The 20,477-nt window shown below is 44.3% G+C and overlaps 2 protein-coding genes across 5 annotated transcripts in view; one reads left to right on the top strand and one right to left on the bottom strand.

Moving 5' to 3' along the window:
* Window positions 1–426: 426 nt before the first annotated feature.
* On the top strand, window positions 427–12,914 carry GTPBP2 (GTP binding protein 2). Of its 4 annotated transcripts, XM_051997043.1 has the most exons (13): window positions 427–527; window positions 834–982; window positions 5,913–5,939; window positions 6,216–6,400; window positions 6,800–6,908; window positions 7,100–7,297; window positions 7,476–7,650; window positions 8,212–8,431; window positions 8,909–9,044; window positions 9,194–9,252; window positions 9,962–10,133; window positions 11,214–11,378; window positions 11,595–12,914. In XM_051997043.1, exons 2-13 carry the CDS (start codon window positions 899–901, stop codon window positions 11,769–11,771), a joined length of 1,707 nt encoding a protein of 568 aa, XP_051853003.1. In that variant the 5' UTR covers window positions 427–527; window positions 834–898; the 3' UTR covers window positions 11,772–12,914. The 4 variants fall into 4 exon arrangements, with proteins under 4 accessions (XP_051853003.1, XP_051853002.1, XP_051853004.1 ...); XM_051997042.1 differs by lacking the exons at window positions 427–527; window positions 834–982 and adding an exon at window positions 2,649–2,903; XM_051997044.1 differs by lacking the exons at window positions 427–527; window positions 834–982; window positions 11,214–11,378 and adding an exon at window positions 2,649–2,903.
* A 3,935-nt stretch (window positions 12,915–16,849) lies between these two features.
* The window catches only part of POLH (DNA polymerase eta), a 46,575-nt gene continuing 42,947 nt past the window's right edge, over window positions 16,850–20,477 (bottom strand). Inside the window, exon 11 of the mRNA XM_051997040.1 lies at window positions 16,850–19,129. Within this exon, the coding sequence (XP_051853000.1) occupies window positions 18,265–19,129 (865 nt within the window). The 3' untranslated portion in view covers window positions 16,850–18,264. The remainder of the gene's footprint in view (window positions 19,130–20,477) is intronic.

Here is a 20,477-nt window from a genome sequence, read left to right as displayed (position 1 = left end):
CTGCCATATTCTATTCTCCGAGCCCCTATTTGGGCTTTTCTTGGCAAAGATTCTGAAGTGATTTGCCATTTCCTTCTCCCGCTCATTTTACTCGTGAAAAAACGGAGACAAACAGAGCGAACTGTCTTGCCTAGATTCACAGCCATGTCTGAGGTCACTCGAGAAGAATAGTGTTTCTGACTCCAAACCCAGTGCTCTTTCCACTGCTGCCCCAGACGTACCCTTCCCCCTTAGCTTACCACGCAGGACCACCCTTCTGTCCCTAGGGAACTTGCACACTGGTACCCCTCCCCTCCCCAGACACGCCCTTTGGTCTCCCCACTCCCTCCTCTGACACCATGGTGACCTATGTTGCCCCACCTGTCTGTCCAGCCTTATCTCTCCAGTGGGGCAGGTGGAAAGGAGGCAGGAGAATTGACCACCCCCATCAACCACCCGAAATCCCCTCTCCTACCACTAGAAGATCCCCGTTTAGAAGGACGAGAGGATGAGGGGAGGGAAGGCTGTTCAAGTACCCATGGGGCAGAGTGAGTCGGGTTATCAGACGAGTGCAGCAGGGTGGCTATCAGCTTATCCATGTGGTGGACTGGGGGCACTAAGGGGACAAAGGAACCTCCCTCCTTCCAAAACCCATCCTTCATCCTCAGCAAGTTTGCCCGGCTCAGTCCCCATAATAATTCCATCCGAAAGAGTCCTTGTTTCCTCCAACTCCTCTGAACCCAAGAAACAAAAGGAGGAAAAGATCCTCTTGTGGGGTTCCTGGACAACTGAGACTGAGGAGATCCCACTTGGTTGAAGTCAGCTGGTGTGGGGTGGTCCGTTTTGCTTTACAGATTTCACTCTTCCACCCCAACTAGCCCACGGAGCCTAGGAGGAGGGGAGGGGAGAGAGGGGAACGATGACCCACAGTCCACCACACTCCTTGCTTTCTGCTGTGGGATCCTCCAGCTCCCCCTCAGAGCCCCAGAGAGCAACACCGGAGGTAAGTCACTGCCTCTAGCTTGTAGAGAAACTGAATTTTGGAGAACATGTTCATAGAAGCTGAGAAAGGTTCAATCAATGTCATGTAGACGGGACAGTTTTTTTTTTTTGTTGTTGTTTGTTTGTTTGTTATGTACCCAATGTTTGTGCCTAGGGAGGGAGTGGATGCTTTGTGAGTCAGTGGAAGGGTCCAGGAATAGATAGATACTTTGCGTCCTGACTCCGAGCTGCCCATTGAACTAACTACTTGATCACTCTGCCTTCCTGGTAACTCCTGGTTAATTCTGCTGCTGGATGTTTGTGCAATTGCTGGCTACTAGGACCCGGGAGACTGGGGATCGCGTTAAGTGCTGACTCTGGCTATTAAGTCAAAAGTCAAAAATTCTTCAGGCTCTAGGCCAAGTTTCTATTAGTGTCAAGTCCCCTCCTTCTCTTCTATTTGCTCCCTACCCCACCCTTCGTCCTCTGTCTTCCTGGATCTGATGCAACTAGGGCCTCAGCTCCTCCTCCCGGAGGTACCTAAACCCCTCCCATAAGTCTGGGTGTTTGGAAATAAACTTGGGTTACATCTTTCCTGATTGGTTCGGCTTCAAAACAAAGAGGAGGGAGAGCTAGTTTGGGGGAGGGGGAGAAGGCGGGGCAGGTTAGGATGTGTTCCAGGGCTTTGGTGTGTTTTTAGCTCTGGGGCAGACCCGATAGGTTTATTAGCCATCTGTACCACGTGCTGGGAGTGTAAAGGTGCCTCAGGCTGCTGAAAACTACCTGAAGTCATCTTGGAGGATTGGAGGAGGAGGCAATTGAGATGAGTGGCTACTGTGTAAAGGCAGCAAAGTCATCACAACAATAACAATCGTAATTAACTTAACCACATTAGCCCACACGCCCACAAGCCCTGGGTTCCTTGACTCACGCCAATGGCATGACTGACGGAGGCACAAAGGAGAAACTGAGGCAGGTTAGGGCTGCGGAAGAGGATTTAGGATTGATGCTTCAAATTCTCATAATCTAGACCCTCAGACTACGGGATATAGACTCCTAGCCTTGATATGGTGCAGGGCTAGTTCAGGAACTCTGGAAATTCTGAAATCCCGGCAGTGCTTGAGAAACCCAGTAGCATTAAGCTTATTTTTAATGTAACTTCCCCTCTCCTTCCTTCCACCCTTACTCCCTTGCTTAAAACGGGATCCGGATAGCTGACCCCCGCACCAATCCACTCAGAAATGTGTCTTGTGTGCGTGAGTATGTAACAGAATGAGTTCAAGAATTTCTTGTGGTGCCCTCCTTTTGGAAGGTTAAGGAAAAAAGTCTCTCGGAGCCCCGGGATAGTCGAAGTGAGACTACAATTCCCTTGGTGCCTTGTGCTCAGAGACAAACTTTCCTCTCCCTGCGGTGTCCACTGGGAGTTGTAGGATGGTAGCATACTTTTTATAGTGGGTGACTGTAACGCTGGGGACTTCGTATCCCGTGGTGCTCCGCGGCTGTTTTCCGACGCGCCCGAAAGGGGTAAAGGAGTGGGGGAGGGAGAGACTGTCTAGGGGCGGGGCCTATGTAGAGCTCCGCCCCCACTCCCCTCAGGCTCGGCCCTACGCGGTGGCAGTGGCGGTGGCGGTGGTGGAGGCTCAAACTAGGCGGCCGCGGCGGCGGGGGGGAGGGGCAGGGGTAAGGGCGGGGGGCAGCGGCGGATGGACTCGCGGGTGTCCGAGCTGTTCGGCGGCTGCTGCCGGCCTGCTGGAGGTCCCCCGGGCAGTGGCGGTGGCGCGGTCGGTGGTAGCAGCGGCGGCGGCAGCGGCGGCGGCGGCGGCGGCGGCGGCGGCCTCAAGACCAGAGGCGGCTGCAGCGGCGGCGGGGCCCCGAAGGGGAAGAAGAAGAGCGGAAGGAACCGAGGGGGCAAAGCCAACAATCCCCCCTATCTGCCCCCTGAGGTGAGGAGAGGGCCTGGCGTGGGGAGGGGAGCTCATCCTCCCTCCCTGTCTCTACTTGCCCTATGGGGTGGTTCCAGAGGGTGAGAGAGCTCAGTTCCTAGAAACACACACACACACACACACACTCCTGACGTCTTTGCTCCATGGAGGGTCAAAAGACCGAATCCCCCCCCCCCCTCCTCCCCCGTACTTGCCCAGTGGATGGATCCTGGAGGGTCAGAAAACACAGTCCCCCCACATACCCCATGGGGACAGAGTCCTGGAAGGCCAGAGAGCAGTTCCCCTCCTGTTCCTATTCCATGAAAGCTCCCAAAAGGTCAGAGCACAGCCCCCCTCCCCCACCTGTACGATGAGAGGAGATCCCAAAAGGTCAATAGTGCAGCATCCCTTCCTGTATCTGCCCCATGGCGGGGTTCCAGAGATCTGTAAGCACAGCTTCCCCCTTTGCACACCTGCCTCATGGTGGTGTCCTGAAGGCTCCGAGAGTATACCTTTCTCTCCTGGATCTGCCCTATGGGGAGAGTGCTTAGGGAAAAGTAGAGAACACACCTCCCATTCAATCCTTGTTCTATGATGGGCATCCTTTAGGATCAGAGCCCAGCTTCCATCCTGTATCTGCTCCATGAGGAAGGGCAGAAAGAAAGCTTTTTATCCTGGACCTTTGCTTGTCTTTTGGGGGAGTGAGTAAGGAGAGGGATGGGTAGGGCAATTCTTCATCCTGTACCTGCCATTTACTATACATGTAGGTTGGAGAAAGGGAAAAAAGGGTATCCCCTTTAACTCCATGATAGAGCTCCAAGAGAGACAAAGAGAATTCCCTTAATCCTGAACCTCTCTTTGTCTTATGAATTAGGTTGGAATCTTAAGGAGGGGCAGAAAGTATACTCCACCCTTCCACCCTCATTTTATCCTGCACCTGTTCAGGGTTAAGGATTTGAGAGAGAAAATACATCCTATCCACCTTATCTACCTGCCCCCCTATCCTATGAAGGATGGTTGAAGAAAAACAGAAAAAACGCTTTCTCTCTTCCAATCTATATTTGTGCCATGTGGGAATGTCAGGGAAGGGGCAGTGTTCCATTTAGAAAGGGGGCTTTCAAAAAAACCAACCAACATTCTTTTACTCAATTTTGGGACTTTCGGCAAAGAACCCTCTGTCCAAATCCTGAATTTGTTCCATGGAGTAAGGCTGGAAAAAGACAAAAGGAACATTCTTCCAAGTCCTATACCTCTCTCTACCCAAGAAGAGAAGAAACCTGGAAAAAAGTAGTTGGAATATGTCCCTATCCCGTTCTATATAACCTTGAGGTTTGGGGGAGGGGGGATTAGAGAGAGGCCTGAAAGAACAAGTTGCTGGAAAGTGGCAGACTTACCTTTTGGGAAGGAGACCAATAGAAGGACTGATCTCTTTCCTGACATCCTCACAGGGTTTTGTGGGAGATTATAATTCGTTCTAGCTGGTAATTATGTAGCACTTGAAAGTTTTCAAAGAATTATACATACATTTTCATTTTAGTCTCAGAACTCTGTGAGGTTTCATTATTCGCTCTATAGATGAAGTGACTGAAGCTCAAGAGGGGTTAAGTTGTTTACCTATGGTCATACAACTAATAAATGTCAGAGATTGGATTTGAACCTAGAGTTTAATGACTTCAGGTCAAGTACTTCTAATGGAACTTAGTCAAGCAGGAGATATGATTCATGCGTAGATAACTGTATTACTCAATAAGACACGATAACTAATTTACAGAGATGTAAACCAGAATGCTAGATGAAGTCAGAAGGGGAAAGATCTTTTCCAGAATCACAAAATTTGAGAGTTGGAAGGGACCTCAATTACCACTTTGTTCATGCCAACTCTTAAAAGGATCCCCCATAGTTTTTTAATCTCTGCTAAAAGACTTCCAAGGGGGGAGGGAGCCCATCAGGCAGTCCGTTCCACTTCTGGGCAATTCTAATTGTTAAAATGTTTTTCTGGGCATCAAACCTACATGTGTTGTTTTGCAATTTTTACCCTTCTAACTTTGTCTCAATACATACTATTTTTTGTAGTATGTGCTAACTCAGTGAGTGCTATTTGCTAAATAGTGAGGAAAACTAATTGAGAAATAAGGACAGACCATGAGGGTTGAAGTGGTAGAAGTCAGGGGAATAAAGGTTAATAATTACTGAATGAATGGGGACTAAGCCCCCAGATTACTGGGCCAGCTTAAAGAAGAGTGGCTGGCATAAGCACTTCTTTTTATTTTATTTTTTTAAAATAAATGAATAGACTAAAGGAGTAAGGAACTCAAAGGAACACTTGAGTTTGGTTCATCAAAGTCTGTAGCATGAAGATGCAACAAGTGCAGAGTAGAATCTGGGATAAGTTTGAAGACCATTGAGAGAGAAATTTTCAAGAAGATGGGACTCTCTTTCCTGTCTCCAGCACTGCTCAAGGATCTCTGGGTCATTCAGAATACTTTTGTGCCTTTTAGCCTCAATTCATGCCCCTTACTTAAACCTCTCCTAACCTGATCTTCCTTAGCTTAGATTTTTGTGTTCAGAATGGACAGAGCTTAGGCTCACCTTCTAGCCCTGATACAGAAGTTCTTTACAGCCTCTTTCTCCTCATGACATCAGTCAAGGGGGTGGAGCAGGAAGTGCTGACTATCTGAGAGATGGTTAGTTCAGCCGAGGAGGGTAGAGGAGGCTCTGACCTCTGGGGACATCAATTTAATATCGTTTCCGGTGGGGACTGATGACAGAAAGGAGGGAGGAACTCCTGTGCTCTCTCCCTTGGTCAGTGGACTACTCCCTGGGGCCCAGCAGTGCAGCTTTCCCTGCTGGAGGGGCCAGATGAGGGAGTTATCCTGGTCCCTCTGCTACCTCCTCCCTTGGCAAGGTGCTGCATTCTGGGTCTCCTGCTGTTTGAAGAGAATAACTTGGAGACTAGTCTGGAGTCCAGGAGAAAAAGGGGAGGGGTTAGAGCAGTATGCAGTGACTGCCGGGTCTTATGTTTCTTTACAGGCTGAGGATGGAAACATTGAGTACAAGGTGAGTCTTGGGTGAGTAGGGGAATCAGGATTGCCCCTGACCTGTGTGGGTTTCCATCCCTGAGTTTCTTCTGAATCCCTAGCTCTTAAGGGAATGGGATTTAGAAAAGGTTGTCTTAGAAGGGACTGGATTCATTTCCAGGGTGGAAGTAGGGCTAGGTGGTGAACAGATTAAATTACTCCCACTAATCTATAGGGAGGTAGATGGCCCTGGGCCTCCTTATGGCAAATAAAAGTCCATATATAACTTCACCTTTTGTACCTCTCTGTTTCCCAGTTGAAGCTGGTAAACCCATCCCAGTACCGCTTTGAGCATTTGGTGACACAGATGAAATGGCGGCTCCAAGAAGGCCGGGGAGAGGCTGTCTATCAGATTGGGGTGGAGGACAATGGGCTATTAGTGGGGCTGGCTGATGAGGAGATGCGGGCATCCCTCAAGACCCTGCACCGGATGGCTGAGAAGTATGTTCCCTTCCCCACTCTCCTTCCTTCCCTCTATACCTTTCTGATAGCACTTCCCTGTCTTGTTTTTTCCCTAGGGCATTAGGGTGGGGTTTCCTTGCACCTGTCTTTTAGCTAAGTTCAATACCAGAGAGGGGGAGAAATTAAGGTTCTGGGGACTGCTTCAGGGCATCCAAACTTGTGGCCCCTGCTCTGGGCCTTTGGAGAGATAGGGGAGAGGTTATGGTTATGGATGGAAAATGAAAAGAGGAAGAAAGCAGTGAGTGGAGTAGAAGTATTGAAAAAGGGAACACCTGGTTGATTCAGGCTGGAGAGGCAAGGGAAGGCAGGTGTCACTGAGTCGTTGGGATGGGGTTATGCACTGAACTGGGAGTAGGGGACTGACCTTGCTGTACACAGGGTGGGGGCAGACATCACAGTTCTCCGGGAGCGAGAGGTGGATTACGATAGCGATGTTCCTCGAAAGATCACTGAGGTGTTGGTGCGCAAGGTCCCTGACAACCAGCAGGTAAATCCATCCCCTAACATGCCTTCCCTCCATACACATACCTGACCAAAACATGTGTCCTTGCCCATCTCCTGGGATCATTTCCCCTGCCCAAGCTTCTTGGGGTAGCTCGCTTCCTCTTGTTGCCCAAGATACCCCAAAATGAAGGTAGGAGAGAGAAGATTCCTGACCTTGAATTGATTTCTTCACAGTTCTTGGACCTTCGAGTGGCTGTCCTTGGCAATGTGGACTCTGGGAAGTCAACTCTCCTAGGGGTGCTGACCCAGGGGGAGCTAGACAATGGGCGGGGCAGAGCCCGGCTCAATCTCTTCCGTCATCTGCATGAGATCCAATCTGGTCGTACTTCCAGCATCAGCTTTGAGATCCTTGGCTTTAACAGCAGGGGTGAGGTATGCAGAAAGAGAGGAAGCTTGAATGGGACCAGACTCTGGGGAAGGACTGGAAGGGTAGTAGAAATAATTTGACAGGTTGTGAGGAAGAGATGCACTTTCAATCTGAAAGGTGTTTGAAATAGGAGGAAGGGTCAGGGTGAGCTAGCAACAGGTGCTAATAAGAGGGCTGGTCCAGGTGGTGAACTACAGTGACTCCAGGACGGCAGAGCAGATCTGTGAGAGCAGCTCCAAGATGATCACCTTCATTGACCTGGCAGGACACCACAAATACCTACGCACAACCATCTTTGGTTTGACCTCCTACTGTCCTGACTGTGCCCTGCTTCTAGTCAGTGCAAATACTGGCATTGGTGAGTACTTTTAGGGGTGATCTGGCCCATACACTTCTTATTTCCCTGGGTCTCTTCCCAAGCACAATCCAGATGCAGGTAGGTAAGCAACATTGAGAGGAATCGGTAAGATCTGAGTTTATATCCAGCTTCAGACATTTACTAGCTATATGACTCTGGGCAAGTGACCTGAGTCCTCTGTGCTTCAGTTCCTTCATGTGTAAAATGAGGGATTATACCCAGTAGATCAATATTCTAAGATCCCTTCTAGCTCTTAGTCTATAATCCTATGCTTCCAGGAAAACCTGAGCTTAAATTTGGTCTTAGATATTTTCTAGCTGTATGATCCTGGGTAATTCACTTATCCTTTGCCTCGGTTTCCTCAATTATAAAATAGAGATTAAAAACAGTACCTACCTCATAGGGTTGTGAGAATCAAATAAGATAATATTTATAGAGCACTTAATATAGTGCTTAGCACATAGTAGATGTTATAACAAATGCTTGTTCCTTTCCCTTCTCTGATACTCTCATTTCCTTCTCTCCCTTCTCTAATTCTTCCTACCCCTTTCTTTCTTGTAGCGGGTACTACACGGGAGCATCTGGGGCTGGCCCTCGCCCTAAAAGTGCCATTCTTCATTGTTGTCAGCAAGGTGGACCTATGCTCAAAGGCCACAGTGGAAAGGACAGTACGCCAGCTGGAAAGGGTCCTTAAACAGCCTGGCTGCCACAAACTCCCCTTGTTGGTCACTTCTGATGATGATGCTGTCACTGCTGCCCAACAGTTTGCCCAGTCACCCAAGTAAGTCTACCTCCTATTTCATAAAAGAAGATAGCCAGAAACATCTCTCCTCTTCCATTTTCTCACTCCTAATCTCTTTGCCAGAAGAGAAATCATTTTGATTCAATCAGCAAGTTCTTTAAGTCAATATACTAAAACAAAGCCATCCTTATTCTGATATACCAATATCCCCAAGGCCAATGTCAAGCTATGGTGACTTGGTCCAGGATCATAAACAATAAAATGATGCCTGTACTTAGATATCTCTTTATGTGCTTTTTTACTTCAGGGAAGACTTTAGGTGCCATGCTTTTTTTCTGGTCTTCAAAGGACCATCCCAGACCTATCCTAACAATGGAACTAGGATGGCAATAGGAGAAAATCTTAAAACTTTAGCTTCTTTCTTAGTGGGATCCTGAGGCCAGCCTATGAAATCTCACAGCTACCTTCTACCCTAAGGATCTTTCTTGCCTGACCATTCAATGTCTTTTCCTACAGTGTCACCCCCATTTTCACATTGTCTAGTGTGTCTGGGGAAAGCCTGGACCTACTCAAAGTCTTTCTCAACATCTTACCGCCACTCACCAATAGCAAAGAACAGGAAGAGCTCATGCAGCAACTGACTGAGTTCCAGGTAGGAGATGGGCTGGGGCTGGGCAGGGAGTGGGATAAGTTTGGTTTGAGCCACTTGCCTTGAAGCTGACCCTCAAGGTCTATCCAGAGGCCTTAGGAACCTCCTGGGCCTCTTTGGCCACCCACTGATGGTGTCCTCTTTGGTCTCAGGTGGATGAAATCTACACGGTGCCAGAGGTGGGGACTGTTGTTGGAGGGACACTTTCCAGGTGACTCCCTTTTTGGGGGAGATTTTGGTAGAGGGTTCCCTCCACATGATGGCATCAGACTCCAAAGGAGGTAAATCCCCACCTTCCTACTGTGAAGCTGAGTATACCTTATCCAAAGGAACTTACTTGCTTCAAGAATCTATGCCTTCATTGTCAGAAATGCTGGAGACAACCAGCCTGATGCTATATGTGGAAAGGAACAGCATTCTTATCTCCTGGGAATCACACCCTAGGATAATTATTCTTCTAGAGGACTGGGGTGAGGTGTGGGTGCTTGGGCCCTGGGAAATTATCCGAATTCCACCTAACTGGTCTTAACTAAAAAAGGGAAGATAGGAGTTCCTTTCTGGGATCTATCTTTGAGTTAAAGGTCACAGGTCGAGGGGATAAGGCCATTCGGGTCCACACTATTAGTGTTTAAAACCAACTCTTGATCGTGAAATAATAATTCTCTAATCAATGTTAGTGTGGTATTCGCTTAAGCTTTGAGTTGACTTTCCCTATAGACTCTTCCCCTAAAGTTGGAGCTCTAAGCCAGGAGAAGGCAGCTCTCCAACTCTGAATCAAGAGTTCTTCCCTAAGTCCCTTACTCCAAGAAGAAAGGCACTACTCTAGAAGAAACTTAGGTGGGGAGGGGCAGCCCAGGACCTTGTGGGAAGTAGACAAATGGCCCAAACTGACCCTATATAATTCCTGCTCTGGATTACAGTGGAATCTGTCGTGAGGGGGATCAGCTGGTGGTAGGTCCTACAGATGATGGACGCTTCCTGGAGCTGAAGGTGTGCAGCATCCAACGCAACCGGTCAGCCTGCCGAGTACTTCGAGCTGGTCAGGCAGCTACACTGGCCCTTGGTGACTTTGACCGAGCTCTTCTTCGAAAGGTGAGTTGGTGATAAGGCAAGAGGAACTAAGTAAAAAACTTATGGATAGATGGTGAGATAGGATTATTGGGGAAGTGCTTTCAGAGGCAGTGGTGTTTAGTGATAGCTGATGTGCAGAGCCCTATTCTTATTCATTACTGCAGAAAGGCCCAAAAGAAATAGTTCTGCCCTTCTGAAAGCCACAATGAAGATTCACAGACAGGTCCTCTATACATGAAAAGGGGTCAGGAACACAATATGTATACCCAACAAACATTTGTTAATCATTTACCATGTACAGAACATTGAGCTAGGAGCTGGGTGGGAGTCATACAAAATTAAGTAACACATGATACCATACAGATCCTTATATGGCGCTTATCATCTAGTGGGATTAAGACTCAAGCATGGATAAGTATAATATAAAATATGATATTATAAATGAAGTACAAAATGAAGTGCCATATAAGAGCCGATGGAGAAAGGTTATCAACCAGGGGATTAGGGAAGACTTCATGGAGGAAATTATTTGAATTTTTAAAGGGTGGATAGAAAAATAGAGGAAAAGGACTCTAGGTATAGGAAATATCATGAGCAAAAGCACAGATGGGAGTTTGCAAGGAATGTTCAAAGGGGCAGAGAGAAATCCAGGTTGGCTAGATTATAGAACGCATGAAAAAGAAGTAATTTGAAATCAAGCTAGAAAGGTAAGGTGGTCAAATGCTGGACAACTTTTAATTCCAAGAAGAAGCAGTAGGAACTCACTGAAGATTTGTGAGCAGAGGAAGGAACGTGACCAAATCTAAGAGATTAATCTGGTGTGAAGGGTAAATTGGAGGGAAAAGTGATCTCGACAAGTGTGAATTAATATAGTACAAACTGAGTGTCCTATTACAATCCTAAAAATGCAGAGAGTAAAGAAGGGATTAGAATGAGGAGGAGGCAGGAAGGCTTCCTATAACAGATGCGTTTTAAGCAATAAGGTAAAATCTTGAATTGAGCCATAAAGGGGAAGGAGAAATAACATGCCAGGGCTTTTTCATGGGAAAACATGATTTGGGGTCTGTCCCACCTGGACCTGGGTGACCTCTGCTTCTACAGGGCATGGTAATGGTGAGCCCTGAGATGAACCCCACTATCTGCTCAGTGTTCGAGGCAGAGATTGTCCTACTGTTCCATGCCACCACCTTCCGGCGTGGCTTCCAGGTGACTGTGCACGTGGGCAACGTGCGGCAGACGGCTGTAGTGGAAAAGATCCACGCCAAGGTGAGGGGCGCCCAATTATTCCCTGATTCCTTAGGGGGAAAGTCATTTCTACTTATGAAAGGAGAGGGATGTGGCCCTGGCTTGAATCTTTTACTTCCCATTGTGGACCCATATTCCCTGAGGTGGGCAGAATTCCAGTTGTACTCACTGTGGGCAGAGCTCTCCAACCAGGCCAAGATGAGCTGATGAGCACTAGTGACTACATATCTCCTGTAGGACAAACTGCGGACTGGGGAGAAGGCGGTAGTGCGCTTCCGCTTCCTGAAACACCCAGAGTATTTGAAGGTGGGTGCCAAGTTGCTGTTCCGGGAGGGTGTCACCAAAGGCATCGGCCATGTCACCGACGTGCAGGCTATCGCAGCAGGAGAGGCCCAGGCCAGGTTGGGCTTCTGAACTACCCTAGGCAAGGGGCATCTTCATTGCTGTCCCTACAATATACAAGGTGACTTCAGACCACGCTGCCCCCAGTGGCAGCTCTGTGTGTTAATAGCCTGGGGGAGGGGGCATTCCCTGCCAGTTGCCTCTCCCAGTACTCCTGAAGTGGTGCCCGACTTGGGGTGACTAGGGGAAGGAGAATCCTGTGAAAGAAGACAGGAAAACTCAGGGTATTGGCTTAGGGCCGTGCCCCAGGCTTGGTTCCTCCAACTCCGGCTAATCCATGGCTCTTCTTCTGGGGCCTTAAAAGAGGCCATTCTGGCCACTTTCAGCCATACCCTTTCAGTGATTTTGGACTGGGGCTAATCTCCCAGTATGATCTGGGCTTCTTAGAAACAGTTGCAGCTTGGGGTGATTCTCAGGAAGAACCTCATTTTCTAGCCTTCAGGGCTATATAAATTTCTTAATAGAGGCCATTTCCATCTGACTGTGGACAAAAGATATGTCCCCTTGTCTGCCTGGAGCCCAAGGTTCAAATGGAAGGAGTGGCATGTGAGTAATGAACTTAACTTCTCACACTTTGTGCCAGGGCCTAATGGTCCATCCCCAGCTTCCTCTTGTTCCCTGTTTTAGGGACTTCCATTACTCCATCCTCATCCCCCACAAGCCTCACAGGTGCTATTTATTAGGCTGGTCCAGGGCTTGACATACTAAGGGTCAGCTGCATGTCAGTCATGGTCTTGTCCTCTCTTCCCTCTGAAGATTGTTTTTTTGGTGGTTTTTTTTTTTTTTTTTTTTTTGTTATGAATCAGACACACATTTTACTTTATAGAAATGGGTGACTGGGTACTGGGAGTTCTAGTTCCCTTACCAGTCTTTACCCTTCCTGCTTCCAAGAAGCCCCATCACCCATTGTTCTGTTTGTTTGCAGTGATTCTATCCTGCCCATTGTTGCAGGTAACCTTCCCTGCCCCTCAAAAAAATGGAGGAGTGTTCACGTCCCCTAGGTTAGCAAAGGGACTTCCTCCTTCCCCATGTTGATGTCCTGGGTTCCCATGGGCTCAGAGATCATTTGTTGTTTGATTTCTCTGCATCTCTCTATATATACACATATACATATGTATATATATATATTGTACAGAATAAATATGTTTTATTGAATGAGCTGTGCTGATGATTAGGTTATGGATCATCTCCCAGAGGAATCGGTTTTTTTCCCAGAAAAAAAGAAAAAAGAGCTATAACCCCAACTTCAATGCATTCTGAGGGTAGAAGGGAGGATTCTTAGTGGAGCCTCTTTGCCTACCAAGCCTAACAGGTGTTTTATATGTTGTAATTGGATTGGCCCAGCCAAGAAGCAAAGGTAATAAATGAATAGAAAATGAAAGCTGAAACAAGCAGCTATTCTGCATTTCCAAACATTTGGCTCTTCTCCAGTAATCTCAAAGGCATTAAACAGCCCCATATGACCCTGAAATCCATGCCAGGGAGAAATTCTTGAAATTAATTATCTAAATTCTTTAGACAAATAGTAAATTGTCTTGACCGTTCTCACTAATGCCAGATCAGTTCAGAATGACCTGTAGAAGTAGAGTGTGTCAGTGTGTGGGTCCTAGTACACACTCAGGGGTTATAGGACAAACCCACATTCTATCCTGCTGTGACAGGGAATGGATGAGACCTATCTTGTTTTTCCCCCGTACCTTGATTGCCACATGTATCTTGCTCTTTCTAGATCAAGTCTGAGCCTCTATATTTTATAAATAAAATGAGGCTAGGGTCAAAGAGTAAATGATCAAGCACACAGAGTGCTTTGTGAACTTTCTAGAAAGTCCTATAAAATGTCTAATAAAATATGAATACAACCTGCCTCCTGCTACAGGGCCCTGCTGTGCCTCCAGGCTTGGGGTGGGGGTGGGGGACATGTGGAAAAGAGATGTGCTCACAATTAGACTTTAAAAACATCAGTGGTTTAACCCTATATGTATAAAAATAGTCTGTGGTTGGCAACTTCCTGGAAAAAGGCAGAGCAGCTAGAGAGCCCAGAAATGAGATGACAGCTGGAAAAAGGAAACAAGCTCTGACAACTCCACCCCAGCCATGACTAGCCTGGCTCCCAACCAGCACCAGGGACAGGGAAACAAAGCGAGACTTGGGTCTTTATTTGAGGCTACCTCCTTTTATGTCCAGCATAAGGAGTCCATATGGACGGCAATTGTGACAAATGGTAAGTCACTGAGTTCATTGTAGACAGTTTGCTTTCTAGGCCATTAGGTCAGTGTCAATAATTCAATCCTTTGGCAGGGAATATGTTTACACACTAGACTAACCTTTTTTTAAGACTGTTTTACTTATATACAGAAAAAAACATTCAATAAATGTTATCAATGGTTTTTACATCTATGTAAACCCCTAGGGATCCATTCTGTCTGATTGTGTGATGTGCTAAGTAACCAATTATTTGCTTCCTGGTGCTGTGTACCCAGTGATTCAAAGATATGCAGTTTCCATGGTCTAGTGGTACTCCATGACACAAATCATAACCCTTCTATAATTCAGATTAACCTGTTATTACTGAGTGCCAGAATTTGAGTTGGAAGTACTATCTAATCCAATCCATAGGAATCCTTATAACTTCTGTTGTTATTCAGTCATGTTTGATTCTTCATGACCCCATTTGGGGTTTTCTTGACACACTGGTTTGCCATTTCTCCAGTTCATTTTATAGATGAGGAAACTGAAGCAAATAGGGTTATATGGCCAGGATTATGTAGTCTAGTGTCTGGGGTCAGATATGAGTTCAGGAAGATTAGTCTTCCCTACTCCAGGTCTGCTACTCTTCCTTTATAATTATAACTTACTCAAATAGATCAATCTTTTGCATAAAGAATTCCAAGGAGGAAGATACTACCATCTCCTGATCCAAGCTATTCCACTTTTAGTATATAGCTCTAATTGTGGTGAAGTTTTTTTTTTTTTCTAAATTTGCCTTTCTGAAATTTCTACTCATTGTTCCTGGCTCTGCCCTCTTGAGTAGAGACAATTTTCTATCTTCCATCTATTTGGTAGCTCTCCAGGCAATTAAAAACTATCATGTTCTCTCTGGATCTTCGCCAAATACCCCGAGATTCTTCAACATTCTTATATGACATGGACTTGCTATCCTGGCTTCCTTCTCCTGGATACTTTGCAGTTTATCAGTGTTCTTAAACTGTAGTGCCCTAAACTGTAAGTATTCTAGACTGGTCTGACCAAGACGGAGTATGGCTAAGAATCTGTCACTCAGTGCAACCAAGATCCCATTAGCCTTTTTGGCTGCCACATTATACAAAGAGATGGTTAGGTGGCAGAGTGGATAGAGTGCTGCGCCTGGCGACAGGACAACTTGAATTCAAAAGAAAAGGGGAGATGTTGGAATCCTTGCAAAGTGCTAATTTAGCATGGTACTTAGCAAATCCTCTAGCTCATTAATGTATTTAAGTACTCGTTGGGGTTCATAAGTAGCTTTGGGTTAGTTACTTCGGAACACACTTGGAGAAGGAGCATAAATAGAGCTTCAGGGAGCCAGTCAAGAGTTATGTCGGAACATTGCCAGGGATTGGAGAAGAGCACTCTGGGAGGAAGCCCACAAGCCCTCTCGCGGAGGGAAGAGAGATGCATTCCATTATCCACCGGGTTAGCTTAGAGACCTATCTCTCTGTTTGGTTCCAAGAGCTCCCTCTGAAAATCTCCAAATCCAAAGGTTTGTCCTTCAGCCTCCAGCCAACCAGGTGGAAAAATGGAAGACTCTTGCCTCCAAGAGAGGGCTTGTGGGCTTCCTCCCAGAGTGCTTCTCTCCAACCCCTGGCAATGTTCCAAAGTAACTCACTAACCCGAAGCTAAGAGCCTCTTTATATATGATCTCCCAAAGGTGGACGACTCCTTCTGGAGGCGGGGATTAAGGGAGGTGTGAATTTGGATACCTCATTATAATAACTTTTTATTGATAGAACCCATGCCAGGGTAATTTTTTACAGCATTATCCCTTGCGTTCACTTCTGTTCCGATTTTTCCCCTCCCTCCCTCCACCCCTTCCCCTAGATGGCAAGCAGTCCTTTACATATTGAATAGGTTACAGTATATCCTAGATACAATATATATGTGCAGAACCGAACAGTTTTCTTGTTGCACAGGGAGAATTGAATTCAGAAGGTATAAATAACCCGGGAAGAAAAACAAAAATGCAAGTAGTTTATATTCATTTCCCGGTGTTCTTTCTTTGGGTGTAGCTGCTTCTGTCCATCTTTGATCAATTAAAGCTCTCTATCCAAGAGATCCACTTCCATCAGAATACATCCTCAAACAGTATCATTGTTGAGGTATATAATGACCTCCTGGTTCTGCTCATTTCACTTAGCATCAGTTCATGTAAGTCTCACCAGTCCTCTCTGTATTCATCCTGCTGGTCATTCCTTACAGAACAATAATATTCCATAACTGAATTCGGATATCTCATACTAAACCCTGAAATCTCCCAAACATGTGAACTCCAAATGAGTGCTTAAATACATTAGTGAGCTAGAGGATTTGCTAAGTACCATGCTAAATTAGCACTTTGTAAGGATTCCAACAGGCTGCCACAAACACTTTTGCACATGTGCATCCTTTCCCTCCTTTAAAATATCTTTGGGATATAATCCCAATAGAAACACTGCTGATCAGTTTGCTAACTTTTTGAGCATAGTTCCATATTGTGCTCCAAAATGTGTGGAATCATTCATAGTTCCACCAACAATGTAACGGTGTCCCAGTTTTCCCACAACCCCTCAAACATTCATCATTTTAGCCAATCTGGCAGGTGTATAGTGGTATCTCAGAGTTGTCTTGATTTGCATTTCTCTGATGGATAGTTATTTAGAGCACCTTTTCACATGACTAGAAATGGTTTTAATTTCTTCATCTGAAAATTGTTCATATCCTTTGACCATTTAAAAATTGGATTCGGCTTGAACTATTATAAATTTGAATTAATTATATTAGAAATGAGCCTTTGTCAGTATCCTTAAATGTAAAAAATGTTTTCCCAATATATTGCTTCCCTTATAATCTCATCTGTATTAGTTTTACCAAACAGTATTTATTATAAAGAACTTAATTGGAGACTGAGTAATCCAGGTCTTGAAGGATATAAATTTTTTTTTGAAACCTTATATACTTTAAGAAACATGTCCAGTTTTTTATCACTTCAAAGAATGATTATGAAAACAATTATTTCCTAGCCTTTTAGTCACAGATAAGCCACTAGCATTAAACAGATAATTTGAGTCATGTTCATTATATAATTCATTAAAAATAGAATTTTAAAAATAGATGCCATATCTAGATACCAGACTCCATGAAAACGTGTAATTATGCAACACTAATCAATAAAGCTAGTAAAATCATTAATCAGAGCAAAATGGACAGAATTTTGATAAGAATTGTGGAAAGAAGAAAAATCTAAGAAGAAGGAATTGTTTAAGCAAAGACACAAAGCAAAAAAAAGGGTTTTAGTATCCTACATGTGAAAAGATCAGAATTATAGAATATTATTAACTGTCCTAATTTGAGAAGTGCCTGGGATGACCTGAATTAGTATTTATAAGGAAGACTTTTAGAGACTTGGAGATTTGGTAGTCCTGACTCCTAATTTTACAGATGAGCAACTTAAGGCCCAGCAACTTAAATGATTTGCCTAACATTATACAAGTCGTAGGTGGAAGTAGAGTCTAGATCTAAAGCTTCTTCCCAATATACCCTATTACCTTCCTTTCACATCTAACCTGTAGGTTTTAGGTGACAGAAAAACAATTGCCCTTTTATAGACTTGGGTCTTTTGGTATCCACCTATGTAGGGTGGAGCCACTTTCCAGACTTATACAGAGATTGTGACATAATACTTTAAAATCCATTCTTCAACAGGCTTGCACTCCTGATTTGTACCGATAAATCCACTATATTTAATAGAAAGGAAAACTCTTAGGATTGGAGGCTATTGAGAAGTATTGCTGTTGTTAAACCCATACTTGCCATTAACTGATCTAGTTACTATAAAAATATGCTGCCTGATGCCATTAATTGGTGCTATGAAATAACGTTTTCAAGGGGAAATTAATCACATAGAAAGTGTTAAAGTAATCAGGCAAACTACACTAATTCATTACTGTGATGTTTTTTTGGTTATAACATTACCATGAACATAGGTTGAGATTACCTTAACTAGAACATGCCTATATCAAATACCCAGGTGTGCATGCACTGTATAAGCATCAAGAAAGTCAAATTTCAAGTCTTCTCAATAGGGTTTCCAATTAGAAAAACTACATCTTTCAAAGGAATGCCAGAATAATCATATGTAGCATTGTAAAAATAAATTTCTGTATGCTAAAAAAGTTTTTGTATGGATTTCCCTTAAAAAGTCACATGCATTTCTATTTCTAGGATTTCAGATAAAAATGATAAAATCCAGGGCCAGCCTAACTCTGAGCCAGAGCTATTGTGTTAATGGCTTAAAAAATGATTCCAATGTTCGGGTGCCCTCAGGCCTGAAGCGCTTGGCATTTGAAAGCAAGGAGCTCTTGGGACTTTTCTTGATCTGAGAAGGGGAGGTAGCAAGGACAACTGGAGACCTGGAACAGGGTCCCAAAAATGAGTTCTGTAGTTCCATTGCAAAATGATAGTCCATGTGTTCAGGCATTTCCCACACTAATATTAAAGAGCCACACTTCTCACAGCACATCTGGTCTTCAGCATCTGGAAAAGGTGGGCCACCAGTAGCTACCTTGCCAGCATTGTCCAGAGAAGAACCAAGTCTTCTTGATCCACACTGGACCAAAACCATTTCTTCTTGAGGAGCCGTGGAAGGTTTAGGTTCTAGCACCTCGTGATCTGGCTCTTCTGATTGATTTTTGGTGATGTTTCTAGCCACAGGCAATGAATTTTGTGAAGGGAGAGGAGCAAAAAAGCTATTATGAAGATGTGGATATGTTTGGGCCTCCCTATTTTTTCGTTTAAAGAAGGGCTCCATTTCAGTTGTATTGTTGCAACAAAATTGTAAAGAAGATTTCAGTGGTGAACTGGATGCAGGGACCTGAATGGTAGAAGAAGGTGGGATGGAGGCCTCTTTGGCTTTCTGCTTTTCTGCAGCTTTTTGGAAAAGCAACTCCAGAGAACTGATAGCTCTCTTAGTAGCTACACCCTTTGGACCACAGTCCAGAGCTTTAGAATTTGAAGTGGCAGCATCTGACTTCTGAACAGATGTGTTATTGCTCATAAAGCTGGTGATGTCTGTGCAAGATGGTGGAACAGAAGGAGAGAACTTGGTGGCACAAAGGAAGAGCATGGTGAGGGGAGGAGACCTGTGCAGAGAGTAAAAAAAGAGCAGAAAGATTAGTACCAAGTATGAATTTCAGGGATTAGGTGAAGATAATATTCAAATCCCATATAGTTGGGGATGATGGTTACACTCCAGGAAAGATACCATTCACTGACAACATAGCTAATACATTATACAAATCGTGTTTGTTTTGTATTTTTATTTTGTTACAATCATAGTTCACAGTATGGAGCTGGGTGGGTCAATATTTGATGCAGGGCCTGGCAGCCAAGATAACCAAAAAGATACTAGCTAAATTCTAGCTCTAAAAGAAACATGGAAATATCATATCTACTACTTTTATGCAGAATATATCTGCGTATCTGAGAGATTCCCTATTCTTTGTAGACCATGAACTATGAAAGAAAGCAGTTTTATAGCTTTCCTTAGTTCCTCACTATAATATCCAATAAGCTTTCTCATCTTTTACACAAGTATCTTCTACGGGGGAAAAGAGAGTTGACATTACTTTCTAAGTAAGAGGACTCACTTAAATAGATAATCCTCATATTTGGCAGTATTACCCCTGGCAAGGTATTTATCTTCTCAGAGCTTGAGACAATATTTAAGATTATAACAACATTAAGATGATAAGATACACAGAAGTGGTGTTACCACCAATAAAATTATATGTTTGGTCCAAAAAGCTTTTTCATAATATTACTACATTAATACATTCTGCTCAGATCTCATGTTATAGGATAGCTTTTTTATAATCAAGAGATTTTGGCACTATAGTAATTACTCTAAAACCTGGGTTTGAATCCCAGTTGGAAAAGTCTTAAGTTTCTTCACCTATAAAATGGGGATAATATGCTTGCATATTAACTACCTTACATGATTGTTTTGAGTTAAGTGCTTTGTAGATATTGAAGTCATATATGAATGTGGGTTACTGTTATTAAAAACAAATTCACTTAAATTTAAATCTCTAGGATTTTTTTTTTTTTGCCTTTACAAGTAATTAAGTTCTAGAATAAGGATTTATATGAAAAATGTTATACAAATTATCAGGTGGCATTGTGAAATTATTTGGGATTTGAACATCCTAACACACAAAAACACTAGTAAGCAACAGCTAATTCAAGATATTCTGAGAAAAGAGCAAGAACTTTTCATTTTCACATATATATTCTTTGCAGGATCTAGAAAAAAAGGCCTCCAGATGAAAAGGCATAGATACACAGCACATATCCAGAGAATAGCAGAATAGATGATACTACAAAGCCACTATAACACACTTCACAGAGCCCACTGTAACATCTTTATTTAGAGACAGAAGAGATGTTGGGGTCAACTAGTTCAATACCTGTACTAAGTAAATGAGGACA

This window comes from Antechinus flavipes, chromosome 4 (genome assembly GCF_016432865.1).
Source record: "Antechinus flavipes isolate AdamAnt ecotype Samford, QLD, Australia chromosome 4, AdamAnt_v2, whole genome shotgun sequence".
NCBI lineage: Eukaryota > Metazoa > Chordata > Mammalia > Dasyuromorphia > Dasyuridae > Antechinus > Antechinus flavipes.
Note: the sequence above shows the minus strand (reverse complement) of the source record. Positions and strands in the feature narration are given on the sequence as shown.

Excerpts from the sequence above, each read along its gene's own strand:
- GTPBP2 (XM_051997042.1), top strand. The coding sequence starts at position 2,664 with ATGGACTCGCGGGTGTCCGAGCTGTTCGGCGGCTGCTGCCGGCCTGCT. Across the intron at positions 7,298-7,475 it reads GCTTTAACAGCAGGGGTGAG|GTGGTGAACTACAGTGACTC; the intron begins GTATGCAGAAAG and ends GGGCTGGTCCAG. Across the intron at positions 8,432-8,908 it reads CAGTTTGCCCAGTCACCCAA|TGTCACCCCCATTTTCACAT; the intron begins GTAAGTCTACCT and ends CTTTTCCTACAG.